The 19,028-nt window shown below is 40.8% G+C and overlaps 1 protein-coding gene across 1 annotated transcript in view; it reads right to left on the bottom strand.

The window, feature by feature from the left end:
- The window catches only part of WDR49 (WD repeat domain 49), a 148,998-nt gene that overhangs the window by 31,723 nt on the left and 98,247 nt on the right, over positions 1-19,028 (bottom strand). The window contains exons 13-16 of the mRNA XM_087725297.1: positions 12,350-12,475; positions 8,737-8,924; positions 5,931-6,128; positions 97-281 (exon numbers count right to left, since the gene is read on the bottom strand). Of these exons, the coding sequence (XP_087581423.1) occupies positions 97-281; positions 5,931-6,128; positions 8,737-8,924; positions 12,350-12,475 (697 nt within the window). The remainder of the gene's footprint in view (positions 1-96; positions 282-5,930; positions 6,129-8,736; positions 8,925-12,349; positions 12,476-19,028) is intronic.

Raw genomic sequence — 19,028 nt, 5'->3', positions numbered from 1 at the left:
AAAAGCTCCTGATAATGGAACACTTTGACTCTCTCTTAATGGCTTAGTCTCTCAAAAATATGTCATTTTACATCAGCTTCCAGATACATTACATACATGAATGTACAGTCATCTTGATCCCCTGGAATAGGTTGAATTTGTTCCAACGTAGTAGGGGGAGCATTGTCTTCAACCAATTGTACAGGGTTGTTCTTTATGACATTTTTCTCTGTTTCTTTTTGGGTATCATTTTCTCCTTTGGACAAGGATGGCACATGATTTCCAATTCTCCAGTGCTCCTCCTGAAAACAGATCATAGGATAAAGGATATATGAGAAAGATATCATCTCTGAGCTTTAGAAGGTAGCCCTGGCTCACTCTTTCATTTTCTCCTTTGGAGTCTTAACATGGAAAGAAAGGAAACCTAGCATCTATCCTGTGGTATTATCTTTCTAAAGATCTTATATTGACCCCCCTCCTTGATAATCTTTTGAAGGTCTTCTATAACAAGAGATTTTTTGTTCTTACGTGTTATCTTTTAAGGAGAAAAATGTCAAATCTAAAGGACAAGGTGAGCCTTTAGTACTTTCAGTAAATACAGGAAAGATGAAGAAAGAATTTAGGGGATAAGCCCCAAAATGTTAAGAAAAGGATATAAAGCCATTTTTTAAAGGTGGAGCGGGCAATGTTTGGAGGCCTTGTTGCCATAGGATCAATCTTTTCAAGGTTGACAGTGAATGATGTGGCCAAAGCAAAATGATGATGAAGCCACAGTTAAACAGATGCTACTATTAATACTTTCTGACATTCTTTTTCCCCCAAATATTTCATCTTTCTCTTCCCCGGATCCAGTTGTGGGTTTCAAAAATTGTTCAAACCTACTCTGTGGGTGTGGCCTCCTTTGTGGGAGTGGCTTTCTGCCCATGTGACCGGATGGGAGTGGCTTGCCGCCCATGTGACCAGATATGAAGATACCGACGACACTTGTCAGAACCACCTTAAATTACCTCACACACAGCACTGGCATGCATAAGAATATGATGTAAACTTCTTTTTTAAAAGGCATCTTTGGTTTGCATTAAAACAACTTCAACACACGCAATGTTCTGATTGCACCACAAATGCAGTAGTCATCCTTACCTTTCACAGAGGCACTGAGTTTTATAAATATGAGCATGATAGTGTAGAATAATCATATCCAAGGACCAGTGGTGGGTTTCAAAAAAATGTGGAACCTCTTCTGTAGGTGTGGCCTGCTTTCCAGGTCCACTGGTGGAACCTCTTTTAACCAGTTCGGTAGATTTGACAAACCGGTTCCACTGAATAGGTGCGAACTGATAGGAACCCACCTCTGCCCGGATCATAGAGTTCTCCACTGTAACTTACTCTGTTATAGAATAGAATAACAGAATTGGAAGGGACCTTGGAGGTCTTCTAGTCCAAGCGCCTGCTTAGGCAAGAAACCCTACACCACAACAGACAAATGGTTATCCAACGTCTTCTTAAAAACTCCACAGTTGGAGCATTCACAACATCTGAGGCAAGTTGTTCCACTGAGTAATTGTTCTAACTGCCAGGAAATTTCTTCTTAGTTCTAAGTTGCTTCTCTCCTTTCCACCCATTGCATCTTCTTCTACCCTCAGATGCTTTGGAGAATAGCTTGACACCCTCCTCTTTGTGGCAGCCCCTGAGATATTGGAACACTGCTATCATGTCTCTCCTAGTTCCTCTTTTCATTAAACTAGACATACCCAGTTTCTGCAACCGTTCTTCATATGTTTTAGCCTCCGGTACCTTAATTATTTTTGTTGCTCTTCTCTGCACTCTTTCTAGAGTCTCAACATCTTTTTTACATTGTGGCAACCAAAACTGAATGCAGTATTCTAAGTGTGGCCTAACCAAGGCATTATAAAGTGGTATTAACACTTCACATGATCTTGATTCTATCCCTCTGTTTATGCAGTCTAGAACTGTGTTGACTTTTTTGACAGCTGCTGCTCCCCCTCTTCCTCTCTCTCTTTCAGAAATATTTTTCTCTTTCTGGTTCCCTCCCCACTTCTTACTTTTTAAATGCTTATTCCCCCTCAGGATGCAAAAAATAGCTGTATGATGGTGCAACTAGGATTGATACTACAAAAATGCTTATTTTTAGTTTCATATGACTGCTAAAATAGGCATTGAAAGCAAAAGTGGTAGTGTCTCAGGCATGGATGCTGCAAGGGATTAATCCTCAGGCAAAAAGTTTAGATTAAAATAGTTGAGTTAGTTAATCAAAGTTAGTTTAGGGGAAGCTAGTTTATAACTGAAAACCAGTTTTTGTTGCTGTGGATATAAACACACTTTCTATGCTAGAAAGTGGGAAAACATGAATTCTACGCCTCCTTTAGGGATAAAACTATTGGGTTACTTTGAGGTAGTCCTTCTTTCTTAGCCCTAGGAAGAAGAAGGCAATGGCAAACCATTTCAAAAAATGCTGTCAAGAAAACTGCATGGACTTGGGTCATCACCAAGAATTCATAACAACTTGAAGGCAGCCAAGAGGGGAAATAACCTTAAACACCTAGTTTAATCAGGATTAAATGCCTGATTCTACAAGCTGAGACTTAGGAATTGCATTGCAGAACCCTCCTGTATCACTCAGTTAAATCATGGCTTCTATAGGGTCAATCCTGCACCAAAGTTGGATTACATTTCCAAACTCACTGCGGGATGTTTCAACCAGATATTCTGCCCTTGTTCCAATCTTGTTAGCATTCATAAGACAAGCTTCTTCTTCTTCTTCTTCTTCTTCTTCTTCTTCTTCTTCTTCTTCTTCTTCTTCTTCTTCTTCTTCTTCTTCTTCTTCTTCTTCTTCTTCTCTTCCTCCTTCTCCTCCTCCTCCTCCTCCTCTTCCTCCTCCTCCTTCTTCTTATCAGCTAACAGAACTTAAAATGTTAAATTTACAGGCGTTCCTAAAATTCCGTTTTCACTTTGTCATTATGGGGTGAATGAAGAAAACATGAATTTCAACAACGGAGAACCAGGCTGCAGCATAAACAAAATTGACAAAAGTGAAGGGGGTCTGTTTATATTCAGAATGCACTGTGTGGTCAGAAGTCACAAGACTGAGGTATTTGGGGATTATTATTTTTTTCATTTTAATTTTACTTCCATTTTTTGATATTTTAAACTTCTTAGCCCATGTCTGAAATATGGACAGATCCTGAACTGGAGGTGGAGTGGTAAAAGGCAAGGGCAGGGTCAAACACATCATCAGTTTAGAGTTTTTATGCCCCTGTGAGAGACTTACATCTAGCCCCCTTTGAAGTCAATTGACTCTTAGCTGGTGCCAATCTACCTTGACCGTTAGAATATAAGCATATATATTGTATATAAGCAGCATGAAATAAACTTGTAGTACTTTTTGAACGCTATCCTCCTTCCTGACTTCTTGCACAGATCCACTATGGATGCTCTACAATCAATTATTTCACCTGTGGTGGATGAAGATGATGCAGTAGATACCACACTGTGCACTGCATTGCTTGTTGTATTGCACCCCAATTCCTATGAAATTTCCATTTCTCCTTCCTTCTGGACCAAATGCAGCTGGTAGAATAAAGATGCTTTTAACACATGCTCCGCTTTGGGACATTTCAAGGGAATGTTATGAATAACCTTTATCTCCAATTTGTCAGTGATACATTTTATCTCCTGTTTCATTGGAGGAAGTGCTAAAATAGGCCAGCTATTAAGTTTTCCAAGCAAGGGAATTTGAAACAATTCAGTAATAAAACTGATCCAAATGGATCTAAATCAGCAAGTGTAAGCTCCTCATCTCAACATTTGGCTGGTCTTTAATGGTCTAAAGACAGGTTATCAAACAATGAAAGTTATTAAAGATAAGGTCAAGAATGTAAATCAGCCTTCATCTCACCTTCAGAATATGGTATCTTCATAGGTCCATCACTTTTTTTTAGACAAATTACTGCTCATCCAATTATTTTTTGAGTTATCTGAGTTCCAAGAAAAGCTTTTAGCTCCTTGAAATGTCAAGTGTCACCTTCAGCTTATTTAAAAAGGATACATACCAAATCCTGGAGTCTTATCACTATATATATAGTGGTACGTATGTCACACACACACACACACACACACAGACACCACAGGTAAGGAGGAGGAGGAAGAAGAAAAAGAGGAGAGAGCAGGGGCATTGTAGATTATTTATGTACATTTGTTTTACTGATTTGCTTTATGCTCAAGGTAGCTTTGATATTAGTATAAAAAAGTGGGAGCTTGTGAGTTCTAGTCCTCCCTTAGATATGAAAGCTAGCTGGGTGACTGTGGGCCAGGTATTCTGTCACAGGCTAATCCACCCCACAAGGTTTATGTTGTGGGGGAAATAGAAGGAGGAAGCATTAGATCTGCCTCCTTGAGATATTCAAAATGCAAGTGGGATATATAAATGTAATGAATCAAGCACAGATAAAATATAACTATGGAGATTATCAGTCATGGTTGTCCCAAAGATGCTTTTTCAAGAGGCAACTGGACTTTCTTGTTTTTTTCTTTGAAGACATTTCACTTCTCATCCAAGAAACTTCTTCCGCTCAGACTGGATGGCAGGGAATGGAAGGATTTATATACTCCTTGCAGACAGCTAGTCATTTGCATTCTTTTAGAGAGCTGTGGAGGCTACTTGGATGCTGGTCTGTGTCTTCAGGGTCACCCGAGTCGTGCAAATTGGATGTGGAGCCTTCTTAGAACTTCTGAAAGGACTCTGTTATAGAACTGGGATTTCTGCAGGATGTTTCCTGCCCTGTCTCCCTTCACTTTTGAAGACAAACACAGGCTGTTGGGAATCAGTCTATGCTGCCTATCTCTCAAACTGAAGTGTAAATGGTTCCCGTAGTCTGCAATTTTTCTGGAAATCCATTTATGCTCCCGTACTGTCTTCAAAGAAGAACAAGAAAGCCCAGTTGCCTTTTGAAAAAGCACCTTTGGGACCAGACAAAATATAAAAAAATGAAACTATAAAGTAGATGCTAATAATTATAGGACTAGTGGAACCAAGTGCATTTATACATTTTTTTTTCAAACGCTAAGTCAGCTGGGATCAAACACAACTCTTCTCAGAGCTCATTCTCCCCCTCAGGAATAGTTCAGAAGATGCCTCATTCCCCAGTCCAGAAACATGGGCTTCTGACAGCGAGAATATACAAATGTATAGCTTTGTACCTCTCTCTTTCTTTCCTTTCCCCAGTGAGCGACAGAGGGATATATATTCTCCTACAGAATGCTTTCATCACAGTTCTGGGCAACATCTTATACTTAAATGATAATAATGACTTACCATATTTTTCAGTGTATAAGACTCACCAGAGTATAAGACGCAGCAAGGTTTTGAAGAGGATTTTTTTTTAAAAAAAAGGTTTTGCACTCTGCAAATCTCCCCAAAACAGGCCCATCCTCCCCCACAAAAGGCATGAATAGCCTTTAGGGAGCTTGCAGAGTGCTCGGGGGGGGGGGGGGGGATGAGCAAAAAATGGTTTGTTTTTCGGGGGGAAAGGGCATGGATAGCCTTTAGGAAACTTATAGAGTGCTCTGGGGGCTGGGTGGGGTAAACTTTCTGCCCTCCCCAGCCCCCAGGAGCTCTCTAAAAACTTCCTACAAGATATGCAAGGCCATTTTGGTGAAGGGGGAGGGGTTTTGGGAGGCAAAAATGCTGTATTCAGTATATAAGATGCACCCAGATTTTCAGCCTCTTTTTTGAGGGGAAAAAGGTACATCTTATACTCCGAAAAATATGGTATTGGACTGTATGTTGTCTCCACAGTGCGTTTTTATTGCTTGTAAGCCACCTAGAGCTGCTATGAGTGAGTAGGCATCTATATAAATTTTCTAAATGTATAAATGAAATAAAAATAATTCATGCAATGCTGAGAAAGAATGGTAAATGTTCACATTTCTACCTGTCCGAATATCCCAATCAGAATGCCAGAAATGTCCATGAGAACAATGCTACGGTCCATTGAAGAAGTCACAATAAAAAGACAGTTGTTTTGCCAACAAGACTCCAGGCAAGTGATGCAATCTTCATGTGCCTGAAATGATCTTAATAGAGCGGGTGGTTGTGTTACAATGTTTTCCCCAAGAGCAAGGCAGTAGTCCTGATGGAAAGCAAGTAGGGTGGGGGGGGAGAAATAGAGGAAACATAAGTATATCTATAGCTTTAGGTTTAATTTTTAACCGTATTGTCAATTTAAAATAGGCTAAGAAGGTTCATGTAACATGTGGGCAATATATGGAAATGGTAAGACTACATAAATATATGCTGTTCATTTTGGCAGTCTTCAGATATACCAAAGTGGGATTCACATAGTCCTTATATTGATTTAAATAATTAAGAGCCAAGGTGGCGCAGTGGTTAAATGCAGCACTGCAGGCTACTGCTAGATCAGCAGTTCAGCGGTTCAAATCCCACCGGCTCAGGGTTGACTCAGCCTTCCATCCTTCCGAGGTGGGTAAAATGAGGACCCAGATTGTTGGGGGCAATATGCTGACTCTCTGTAAACCGCTTAGAGAGGGCTGAAAGCCCTATGAAGCGGTATATAAGTCTACTGCTATTGCTACTGCTATTACACGGTCCGATATCCTAACAGCTTATGTATGAATAGAGTAGCCTGTATTGTAGCTATGGCGATTGGCAAACATGATTGATCACTGAACTCCTGGAAGAGCAGCAACTGAATGGAAAGATCTATGCTATCAGCTATGCTGTATGCAAAAGAGCATGAGAATAAATCAATAGGATCAGAACGGGTGTTTGGTTCAGCATCCTTTTCCATTAGTGTCCAGGTGAATCTAAGAAACCCCAAACTAAGACATTTCTTTTGCCTCTTTGCTTTGTTTCTACTTGGAAACCATTTCTGGTTATTTAATAGTCAACTTCTGCAGAACAAGGAGGTTCCATAATTCATAATTACTCAGAAATACTTTCCCCATGAATGTATACCCCATTTTTATTGCTTTGGTAAAAAAACAAAACCTTGAATCTAATTCTGCTTCTTTCTCTTATTCTATCCCCAACAACAATTTTAACAACTACATTTCAAACTCAATAAAAAGTATATAACTTAGCATTCACATAAAGTAGAAATATGCCTTTGTGCATACAACTGTATACATCAATTTGTCTTCATAGTTATGATTTGACATGCAAAATACACAGTTGTACGGTAGAGATATGCACGGAAGGGAGGCATGTGTGATGTGTGTATAAGTGTAAAGAGAGAGGCTATATAGTGTGCGAGATATTTGTTGTGGGCTTGCTCACCTTTTGGACCTGATCATAAGTATAATGCCCAAATAGGATTCATGTCATGTTATGTTGTAAATGCTTGGCCTGGTTTTATCTTAGTATGGTATGTGACTCCCAGATATATTGGTTTCGAAACCATGGGATATGATTTAATATGGCACATAATTTCAGCTTGTAGATTAATCAGTAAACCAGCGGTGGGTTTCAAATTTTTTTAGAACCTAGGTGTGGCCTGCTTTGTGGGAGTGGCTTGCCAGCCATGTGACCTGGTGGGAGTGGCTTGCCAGCCATGTGACCTGGTGGGAGTGGCTTGCCAGCCATGTGACCTGGTGGGCATGGCCAACTTATAAAATGTGGTGAAACTCACTTAACAACGCTCTTGGTTAGCAACCAAAATGTTGGCTCAGAAACTCTGGCATTTGAAGCATGCAAGTCTTAAAGCTGTCAAGTTACAAGACCCTTGCACCCCTAACCCTTTAGAAAAAAACCCCAGGGGTGTTCAAACTTGACAGCTTTAAGACTTGTGGACTTCAACTTCCAGAATTCCTCCTCTCGCTCTTCATCTTGATGATGTGCAGACAGGCGGGGGGAGGAAGCTGGAACCGGTTCTAAGTGGCACTGTAGATTTGTGGAACCTCTTCTATAGAAGAGGTTAGAACTGGCAGGAACCCACCCCTGCAGTAAACTAATGGGTAAACAGGAATTGGGTAGCACAGGTCTAAGATTAAAATATCTTTAAGGATGGGTACATATTTGCAAAGTATGAAAACATGCACAGCTTATCTGAATCAGGTCTTCCTTCCAGAAATGGTACCAATGCTGGACTGTGCCAGATAAGGGAAGTGTCAGGGTTCTGAGTAACAGACCCAAAGCAATCAAAACTCTGAGGCCTAGAGTTTCCCCAAAGTATGAATTTATTAGGAATGTCATATTGGCATGGCTGGTGAAAGCCCGACTCTGAAAGGCCCGGAGATTTTCCCCACCCAAATCAAAACCCAGGTTCTTGCCTCCAGGTGACAAGTCCATCACATGGCCCACTCAGGTCACAGTCTCAGCTTTAGCAGGCTTTGGTCCACACCTTTCCAACACCTGGTGTAGCATCTTTGACTCCCATGGGAAAGAATGGTATCTTGGCTATACATCCCCCTCAGCTATCTCTATCTCCCCCCTCACAGCTTGGCTGTGGCAACCCTGAAGATGCTCCCAAAATGGCTTCAGGGCTGACATGAAGCTTGTTGTAATGACTAGTAGTGGAATTTTGGTCAAATGCCATGATCAAGAACTGAAACAAATAGAAATGTATATCCCATTAAGATATTTTTAAAAAAAATCTTGGCAAATTGTATTATAATCTGTAGAATTGATCTTAAAACTATATGTTCCACATAAGGAACATTATGTATATGTGTTTGCTTGCTTTACCTCCATCAAATCAATGCAGAAATCCTTCCTCTTACCTCTATGTCCCATATTTTTAGCCATCCAACTAGATCGGCTGTGATGAGGTACTGGTTTCGTTTTTCAGTTGTCATAATAATAGACCCTACTCCACTGTGAGCTTCAAATTCTGCTAGTAGCTTGCTTCTTCCTGTATTCCAAAACCGGACCCAACCAGCACCTCCACAAGAGACCAGGTTGGCTCCACCTAAAATAGGAAGATAAGGAAGTGTAAAGAAGATGGGTCTAATCTCATACTATGAGGCTTGGCTCAAATACATGCATAAAAAATAGATTATTTGAGTAGCCCAAGAGATCATGGGCTGCATGGATCTCTGTTTTGTGTATCTCTCAAACAATCTTGGAGGACAATTACTGTGTAGACTGATAAAGTAATTGGGAGGGAGGGAGAGGGAGGGAGGGAGGGAGGGAGGGAGAGGGAGAGGGAGAGGGAGAGAGAGAGAGAGAGAAAGAGAGAAAGGGGGGAGAGGGAGGTACGGAGGGTGAGAGGGAGAGAGGGAGGAAGGTGGGGGAGATCACTATTCTTCTACTGGATCTGTTGCTCAAAAAAATTGAGGGTGTGCACACCCACAGATTCATGTGCCAGAAACCAGAAGAACAGCCACCCAGTGCGCATGTGTGGGGAGGGAGAGGGAGAGGGAGAGGGAGGGAGGGAGAGAGAGAGAGAGAGAGAGAGAGAGAGAGAGAGAGAACATGAATGTACCGTATTCTATTTTGTGCAAATATTTATAAGATTAAAGCCTTAATCTTGAAGTCTTCCCTTACATCAGGGGTGTCCAAACTTGGGAACCTTAAGACTTGTGGAGTTGAAGTCCACAAGTCTTAAAGTTCCCAACTTTGGACATTCCTAACTTACATGTTCTTTTTGAGAATAGTAAAATAGAAACGGACATTTGGTTTAACTTTCTAAATACAGTAATTTTTTTTCCCCATCATGAGCCATTTTTTACTGCAAGTGAAGCTTGCTAGATGGGTGTTATGTGGCTTTTAGTCTTCATTTTAATACTGCAGCTTTCTACCAGCAGTGAAATATGCAGCATTCTCACACCGGGAGAAGCTATCACAATAAGAAATTAAGCTTTAGAAACCTATTTCCCAGACTTTTTTTTATTTTCTATTTGCAAAACTTGTACACGGCACTGTAAATCTTCATATAACTGGTTTTTACTTTGGCAAAGTAAAGTTCCTCTTGTCAGTTTTATGTAGTTTATGGGCACCAAAGAATCCTAAATAATCTTAAAGCAACAGATTTCTTAAATCATTGGACATAAATCTGCAAAAAGATTCCAATTTACCTTAGAGGGAAACAATGATATTTTCATTCAAGAAACATCTGTGGGGGGGGAGGGGCTGAGAAATTACTTTATTTTCTGAAGATTAGTTGCAGCAAAGCTCTCAACTGGACCCAAAATTCCATCATCATCTTGCAATGCTATTCCAACTTACAGAGGCATAAATCAATATTTATTTACTTAAGACACTCTCTGGGTAACCAGCCTTTCATCATGGATTAGGTCATTTGGAATGTACCTTCAATACCAAACTCAATTTAGTTCTGATTCAAATAAAAAGAAAGCAAATGAGCAACTTCCGAGAGCCGAGGTGGCGCAGTGGTTAGAGTGCTCTCCTGCAGCCACTTCAGCTGACTGTTATCTGCAGTTCAGCGGTTCTAATCTCACCGGCTCAAGGTTGACTCAGCCTTCCATCCTTCCGAGGTGGGTGAAATGAGGACCCAGACTGTGGGGGCGATATGCTGACTCTGTAAACCGCTTAGAGAGGGCTGAAAGCCCTATGAAGCGGTATATAAGTCGAACTGCTATTGTTATTGCTAACCTGCTTAGAAATATTTATATATTTTGGGAAGTGATGACATTAATTTGGGGAGAATGTTAATTCATTAATTATCAAAATGAATGGATTGATTATGTTTGGGCAGATGTGAGACAAAGTAAGGAGGTTTCAATATTACTTAAATATCTTTTGGGATGAAAAGTATAGGAATTGTGAGGAAGATATTTGATTATTTAAAAATATTACAACTTCATTGTATAAATTCACAAGGACTGAATCATAAATCAAAACTGAAGAAAAAAGTTCAGATATGCCGAAAGACAAGAAAAAGTGAGCTAGTTCATCTTTTTCATCATCGAAATCCTTCATTCATTGGTCTGAAACCTCTGCTGTCCTCATTAATCTGCCCTCTTTTTAAAATTTCAGTTGGGCAATGTATCGCCTTACTCTGAAGAGGTTTATATTAGCCGATAAACAGAGTTGGAAGGGATCTTATAGGTCATCTAGTCCAACCCCACCCCCCCACCCCCGCTCAAGCAGGAGACCCAACTCCGTTTCTGACAAATGGCAGTCCAATCTCTTCTTGAAAGTCTCAAGTGATGAAGTCCCCACAACTTTTGAAGGCAATGCCTCAGAAAAATGAAGGAAGGGATTATAGGTAACCCTTGCCTTACGATTACAATTGGGACCAGATTTTCCATTGCTAAGCAAGCAGGTGTTTATTAAGTGCCTGATTTTAATTTTAGTTTAGTTTAAAGTTTATTTATAGGCCGCCCTTTTCCCTGGGGGGACTCAGGGCGGCTTACAACTCATAGGGAAGGGGGTACAAACAATAACACATAAGAACAATACATAATTAAAATAGAACACAACATTCATACCATTCGGGTGGGGGTGAGTTACAACTTTAACCCCAGGCCTGACGGGATAGCCAGGTTTTAAGGGCTGCGCGGAAGGTCTGGAGGGTGGTGAGGGTACGAATCTCCATGGGGAGATCGTTCCAAAGGGTCAGAGCTACTACCGAGAAGGCTCTCCTCCGCGTAGTTGCCAGTCTACACTGACTGGCGGATGGAACTCGGAGGAGGCCTAGTCTATGTGATCTAATTGGTCGCGAGGAGGTAATTGGCAGGAGGCAGTCTCTCAAGTATCCAGATCCACTACCATGGAGGGCTTTATTTTTGCCACAGTCTTTAAGTAAATCACTGTAATTGTTAAATGAATCACAAAGTCATTAAGCAAATCCAGCTTCCCCCCCTGCCCCCCAATTGACATTGCTGGAAGCTAGTTGGGAAGATTGCTTATGCCAGTCATATGACCCCAAGAGACTGCAACTATTTTAAATACATGCCAATGCCAAGCAATTGCAATAGCACTTAGATTTATATACAGCTTTATAGTGCTTTACAGGCCTCTCTAAGCGGTTTACAGAGTCAGCCTATTGCCCCCAACAATCTGGGTCCTCATTTTACCCACCTGGGAAGGATGGAAGGCTGAGTCAACCTTGAGCCTGGTGAGATTTGAACTGCCAAATTGCAGGCAGTTGGCAGTCAGTACTGCACTCAGCCCACAGTACTGCACTCTAAACACTGTGCCACCATGGCTCATAGCACACAAATTTTGATCACACAACCATTGGGATGCTACAGTGGTTTGAAATGCAATGACCAGTCCATAAGTCACTTCAGTGTCATTGTAACTTCAAAAGTTTGCTAAACAAATTGTTGTAAATTGGGGACAGCCTTGATTCTGTAAACCGCTTAGAGAGGTCTGTAAAGCACTGTGAAGCAGTATATAAGTCTAAGTGCTATTGCTATAGTTTACCTGTGGTTGAGGTATTTCTACTCTCCAAGAAGACAAGTCTAGTTATAGCATTGCAGTTTTCAGCTTCAGGATTAGCTGCAGACTTCATATGTTTGTCAGATGTTTTGTTCTGTAGCATTTGAGAACCTGTGGGTAATAATAATTTAAAAAACTGGTTAGTGTATATGATTTGGAGGGTGTTGCGGCCCACCAGCAGAGTTGGACAGTGAGGAGGTTCAGGAGGAACATGGGCCAGTCCTGGAAGCTGGGGAAGGTTCAGACGAGGGCTCAGAGGCAGAGATGGGCGAAGGCCGTCTGGCAGTGCTCAGCTGCCTTCGGAACTAGACAGCAGTGAGGCAGAAGAACAGCTGGAGCTTGTTCCCAGTGTGCACATGCCAGGAGAAAAGAACAGCTAAGAAATCAGGGTTGACTTGGTAGTAAAGCCACAGGTGGGCAGTGAATGGCCCCTCCCTAGGAAATAAAAGAGAAGAGAAACAGGAGTAGGCTTTTGCAGGAAACAATTCATTCGTTCCTTTGTTGATTCATTTCAGGAGTGTGAAGATCTGTCCGTGAATCTCAGAGACTCTGTGCCAAGTCTGTCCTTGCACAGCACTGCATTTGAAAATATTTACATGGCAGCTTTCCAAGTTAGATAAGGTCTGTGGTCATAAATTCACCTTGGAAAGACTGTTTACCAGGTCTTTGCTGAATGTGAATGAGAGCAATTCACATTTGTTTAATAAAAAGGGTTTTGTTGAGACCAGAAATCTGTCTCATGCTTTTTGGGGAAGCCTAGGTCAGAACAGAGGGGAAGCCAGATTTCACAGTGCCAACAATGACCATGATCCCACATACAAAAGATGTATTTCTGCTCCCAATTTAATATATACAATAGCAATAGCAATAGAACTTAGATTTATATATCACTCCACAGCCTTCTCTAAGTGGTTTACAGAATCGGCATATTGCCCCCAACAATCTGGGTCCTCATTTTACCGACCTCAAAAGGATGGAAGGCTGAGTCAACCTTGAACCAATGAGACTCGAACTCCTGAACTGCTGGCAGCCAGCAGTCAGAAGAATTAGCTTGCATGCATGTCAATCAGTTTTGAAGAGCTATTTGGACAGATTAATATGAGAACTGTTGATAGACTTCCATGAAAAAAAAAACAGAAGTCTCATTGGTAATTTTCCTTTCTATAATTCTAAACCAACTAGCTTTGCTAAACGCTTTAAAATATTTTAAAAAGATGACATAGGAACTGAATTCTCAAGATCACAACATTTATGCTAAGTTGCACAATTATACCAGGTTCACATGATACATTAGAAGCTGGGAAAATGGAATTTGATGGTTTGTTGTGGGAATCAAACCTTGGCACTTAGGATAAATTGTTTTTTCTCTTGACCTTCAGTATGGTTTATTTGTTGGGGCACAAAATTGTGTTAGGTCCTAAATTCTGGTTTTAGGATTTAGCCTGCCCAAATGCAGTGTGTATGTATCACCGAATTCATAGAGAAATACAGCTGGTATGCAATTTGGAGTCATGACTTCTGACTCTTGCTGTGGCCAGTGGGAGCTTTTGCATAGATTCATGAACCAATAATGCCCCTTTCCTGGTCTAGAAAGCCTTTCTCATGGTCACTCATACCTTGGTCATTTCCCATTTGGGTTATTGAGCTGCCTTTGAAAACCACCCAGAAGTTATAACTGGTCGAGAATTCAGTGGTATACACAGTGATGATGGATCCCCCTAAATTTGGCCACATTATACCTCTCCTACATAATCTGAATTGGTCCCAGTTTCTTCCAAGTGCAATTCAAGGTGCTGGTCAGTAGTGGATTCCGGATCCTGCTGCAACTAGTATGGTGCAACGGGGTCGGGCGTCCACCACATGCATCCGCGCAGCACGCAGCGCACGAATGCGTACTTACTACCCGTGATGCTCTAGTTGCTTGGCAGAGCATTGCACATGCGCCGTATGCTCCATGCACGTAATCCCCGATCAGTTCAAATACAGGTAAGGAGGCCGGGCTGGCCGTCCAGAGCACCATATCGGAATGGTACCTGGTGCTCCCAGCAGGCACCGGTACGCCTGTACTGGGGCGTACCAGTCATATCCCACAACTGGTGTTGGTTATTATCTTTAAAGCCCTATATGGAACAAGATCAGGTTACTGTTGAACCAGCTCTGTTTAAGAATATCTGCTTGTCTGACCAGATTCAGTAGAGTATATGAATTCCTAGTCCCCTCTTTTAAATGCTGCCACCATCTGGGACCTAGAAAGTATGTCTTCTCCATGGCAGCCTCTGCCCTTTGGGACACCCTTCCTATCGAAATCTGGAAGTCCCCTGCCCTTTTTTAACTTTTCAAAATACTCTGACTTTTCCCCCAGGCACTAGATAGGGTGAAATTGCGAAATGTACTTGCTATGGGCTAGGTCTTTGGATTGCAATTGTTTTGAATTTCATATTTTTTATTGCAAATAGATGTTGTCTTATCTCTTGGTTCTGTTTGGGACAAGATGGGTAGCTCTATACATGCTTGAAATAAGTAAATAAAATCAACTTGTCGTGTCATTTAAAATTAGGACTACCTGTTCAAGACTGCAAACAATCTGAATCACTGCCAGATGGAAATAGAGACTTACAGTTTCTGTAGCTCTGCGCCACCTTCTAGCTCTATCCAAATTCAATTGGCTACGTTAACCCTGTCTATAGTTTGCTAGGAACATGCCGATATTATTAAATAGTTATGAAAGTAACTAGATTTTGCACAATGAAGTTGACATATGAATCTATAGTTCAGGTGCATATGTCATATTATACTAACGATTTTCATAAAACAAAAATAATGAACGCTTCTACTTAATGTCTCATAACTAGGTTATTTAAGGGAAGTGAAAGTGAGAAAAGAAAAAGTAAATCAGTAATCAGATTTCAATATTACATGCAATAGTCTTGTTTCTATCTTCATTCAGATTTGGTATAACTCATAGGTTAAAATAATAATAATTGAATATTATGTCCACATGGTGATATCCAGGGTGGGGTGGGGAACTGTCTGTGTTGTGCTACATAGAAACATCGTTGTTGTTAGTTGAGAAATCATGTCCGAGCTAGCACGACCCCATGGACAATGTTCCTCCAGGCCTTCCTGTCCTCTACCATCCTCTGGAGTCCATTTAAGCTCACACATTTGGGACTTTTAAAAAGCAGTCTGATTAGGTTTATAAAACTTTAAAACTGGCTCTAAAATAATATGATCTTACCTGTTGGCTTTTGACCTAACTTGGACAGCGTGTTGCTTTAATTACATTTCGATCTAGTTGAGTAAAAACTGTGGCTCCTTATAATGCTACGTTTCAGTATTTTACCATGGCCAACATCCACACGGCTTATTTTTTAATATATATGAGAATTTTGGTGCTCTCAGAGGGATTTTCTGTTCATTTTTTCAGCTTTCAAACACTATAGCTTTGTGATCCATGGAGAGCTGATCTTTAAGCCTGTTTCAAAGGATATGGACAGGCAACATGGGAATGGAGTAAGAATGCTGGAAGAGAAGTGAAATCCCCAAATTATTCTGGGTGTAAAAACAATTTATGTGGGTTTTTGGTTCCTAGTCTACAAGAGATATCAGCACAAGTAAATATGCTTATACTGTTGAGATAAAGTAGTATCTTAATTAGTCCCTTAGCTTAGCTGCTGGGGTTTTTTTTAAGGGAAAAGTACTCAGCTACTTTAGCTTTCTTGTTTCTGTACAAGGAGGGAAGCTGAAAATTATAATTTAAAGGCTGACAAAGTTCCTAGTGTTATACTAGAAATTTAAAATGCTATTTGTGGGGTATCCTCCCATCCTACTAGGTTTGATAGAATGGGTGTGTTATGTAATTATTTGATAGAACCAGTGTGGGATTCAATTTTTTTTTACTACCGATTCTGTGGGTGTGGCTTGGTGGGCGTGGCAAGGGAAGAATAGTGCAAAATCCCCATTCCCTCCCCCCTCCAGGGGAAGGATACTGTACAAATCTCCATTTCCACCCTACTCCAGGGGAAGTAAAATTCCCTCCCCATCCCACTAACCTGCTTTCCAGCTCTGTTCTCCTGTGCAGGGCAACAGAAGAAGACCCAGCCAATCGGCTGGGACTCTGACATCTGGGACTCAGGAGGCAGCAAACAGAGTGGGAGGAGCCAGCCAGAGGTGGTATTTGCTGGTTATCTGAACTAATCAAAATTTCCACTACCAGTTCTCCAGAACTGGTCAGAACTGGCTGAATACCATCTCTGGATGGGACCTTGGAGGTCTGCCTTCTTGATGGGCCACCTCAGTTCTTTGAAATAGTGAGACCCAAGGAATCCCTACTCTTTCAGCTTTCTGGAAGGCTGTGAAGACCTGGTCTTCCCCCAAGCATTGAGTTACGATAGGAGTTGAACTATGAGAGTGATTGGCCTGGTGTGTGGGAGAAGGAATTTCGTTTTTAACTATGATTTTTATGGATTGTTGTGAGACATCTTGAGTCATCATGTGAGATAAGTGGTCACCAAAGTCTGATAAATAAATAAATTTGAATGATTCATTTTGTAGGCAATTCCACAGAGTAATGCCACCTACATAATATAGCATTTTTCCTCAATAAGCAGTCCTACCAGTATTGTTTCCTTAGAAATAGGAATATGAAATCTGAATTACTTAGTTAGTTACTTAGTTAGTTAGTATTACCAAGTGTCAGATGTCAGAAGAGGCTACGGAGTTACAATTACTTCCCATACATTTCTTCACATAATTCAGAAATGAGCTGATTCTGGTGTCCAAATGTTACTCTGAATGTAGCCTTCTCCAAATGTCTTCAAACATAAAGGGACGTATGATGTAATTGGATTTACAGAAACATGAAGGGATGAATCTTACCTACTAGTAGAATACCTTGTTTTGGAAGAACATGTAATACAAGAGAGGAGGGAGTGTTATAACAGGAATGAACATGCATGTACAGAGGTCCATTGGACTGATATTAATAATAATGTTGAATTGTTAAGATAAAATGACTAGCTAATAGAATGGGTATTTTGCTAAGAGTATAGGAAAAGAATAAACAGAGGTAGGGGGAAGAGTTAAGCATATCATCAGTTTAGTGTTGTTGCATTCCCACAAGCACTCTGAGTCCAAGCCCTCCTGAATTCCATTGACCCTTATGTGGTTCCAATTTAGCATTGAACTTGAGTTGACCAGATTAATGTTGGGTGCAAATATTTTGGACCTTTTATAAGGTTGCAGCATAGCTTATTCAAGACAATGCAAAGAATCTGGTCAATTCAAGTCCAGCACTAAATTGGTGCCAGAACAGGGGTTAATAGAATTGAGAAGAGTTGGACTAGGAGTGCTTGTGGGAACACAATGAATCTAAGCTGATGGCGCACTTAACGCTGAAGCTCTGCCTACTATTCCCCTACAGGCACAAAACCAATCAGAGGACATAGGTGAAGATTTATTAAAGCAGATAACTGAAATATCAGAAAAACAGAAAACAGCTACAATGGAAGATTTCACATACCTGGACATCTGTTTAGATAATGAATGTTGCCAAACACAAGGTATTGAATATTATTTTTACTCAAGTTGGCAATCATTTTGCCTTTGTTAAAACTGAGATGCATACTAGGGGATCTGCTAGCTCGGATTTGATCCTTAGTAACAGGAAGAATTAATTGAAGATATTAAAATAATAGAAACTTTGGATGCATTGACCACACATTATTAGAACTAGGTTTTAATAACAAAACAAAAAGGCAACCATGGATTTTATTAACTGACTCCTAGTTGAACCATGATTAGCTGATTTTATTAAACTAAGAGAAGTAGTAAAGGAGATGCTATGAGAAGAAAAAAATTAATTGAAAAGATGGCACAGCTGGCTGAGACTTCTTGAAAAGGAAATTAAGGATTGCACAAAGAATACCAGTGAGAAATAAAGCATTATTTCAAAGAGATGAAATTGGATGCTTATTGGAAATAGAAAGATGGTTTAACAACCAAGGAAGTCAACAAAGCTTCAGGTCAGAAGTAAAGAATGAAATCTGGAAGGCAAAAACAGGCTAATCAGCTAGGACTAGCAGAATCCAGCAGGAAGGATTTTAAAAAAATCTATGGAGGAAGACAAAGGCACCATTATCTTTAAATTTGTTGCTTAATCCAAATGGAGAGATTGATTGATTGATTGATTTTATTATACTTATATGCCGCCCTTTCCCCCCGAAGGGGACTCAGGGCGGCTCACAATTCAAATCAGGGAAGGGGGGTACAGACAAAAAATAAAAGATGAAACATAACAATACATAATTTAAAAACACACAACAGTCATACCATTCGAGACGGGGGCAACAGCTCTTTAGCCCCAGGCCTGTCGGAACAGCCAGGTTTTAACGGCTTTGCAGAAGGCCTGGAGGGTGGTGAGAGTTCGAATCTCCACGGGGAGTTCATTCCAGAGGATCAGAGCAGCCACAGAGAAGGCTCTCCTCCGGGTAGTCGCCAGTCGGCACTGGCCGGCGGATGGAATTCAGAGGAGGCCTAATCTGTGGGATCTAATCAGTCTAGTGGAAGTGATTGGCAGCAGGCGGTCTCTCAAGTACCCAGGTCCAATACCATGAAGGGCTTTATAAGTGACAACTAGCGCTTTGAAGCGTATCCGGAGACCAAT

The sequence above is a fragment of the Thamnophis sirtalis genome, unplaced genomic scaffold (genome assembly GCF_051295495.1).
Source record: "Thamnophis sirtalis isolate CommonGarterSnake01/CBP01778 unplaced genomic scaffold, rThaSir2_p1.2 scaffold_11, whole genome shotgun sequence".
NCBI lineage: Eukaryota > Metazoa > Chordata > Lepidosauria > Squamata > Natricidae > Thamnophis > Thamnophis sirtalis.
The sequence above is the reverse complement of the archived record's forward strand: the minus strand, read 5'-3'. Positions and strand labels throughout refer to the sequence as shown.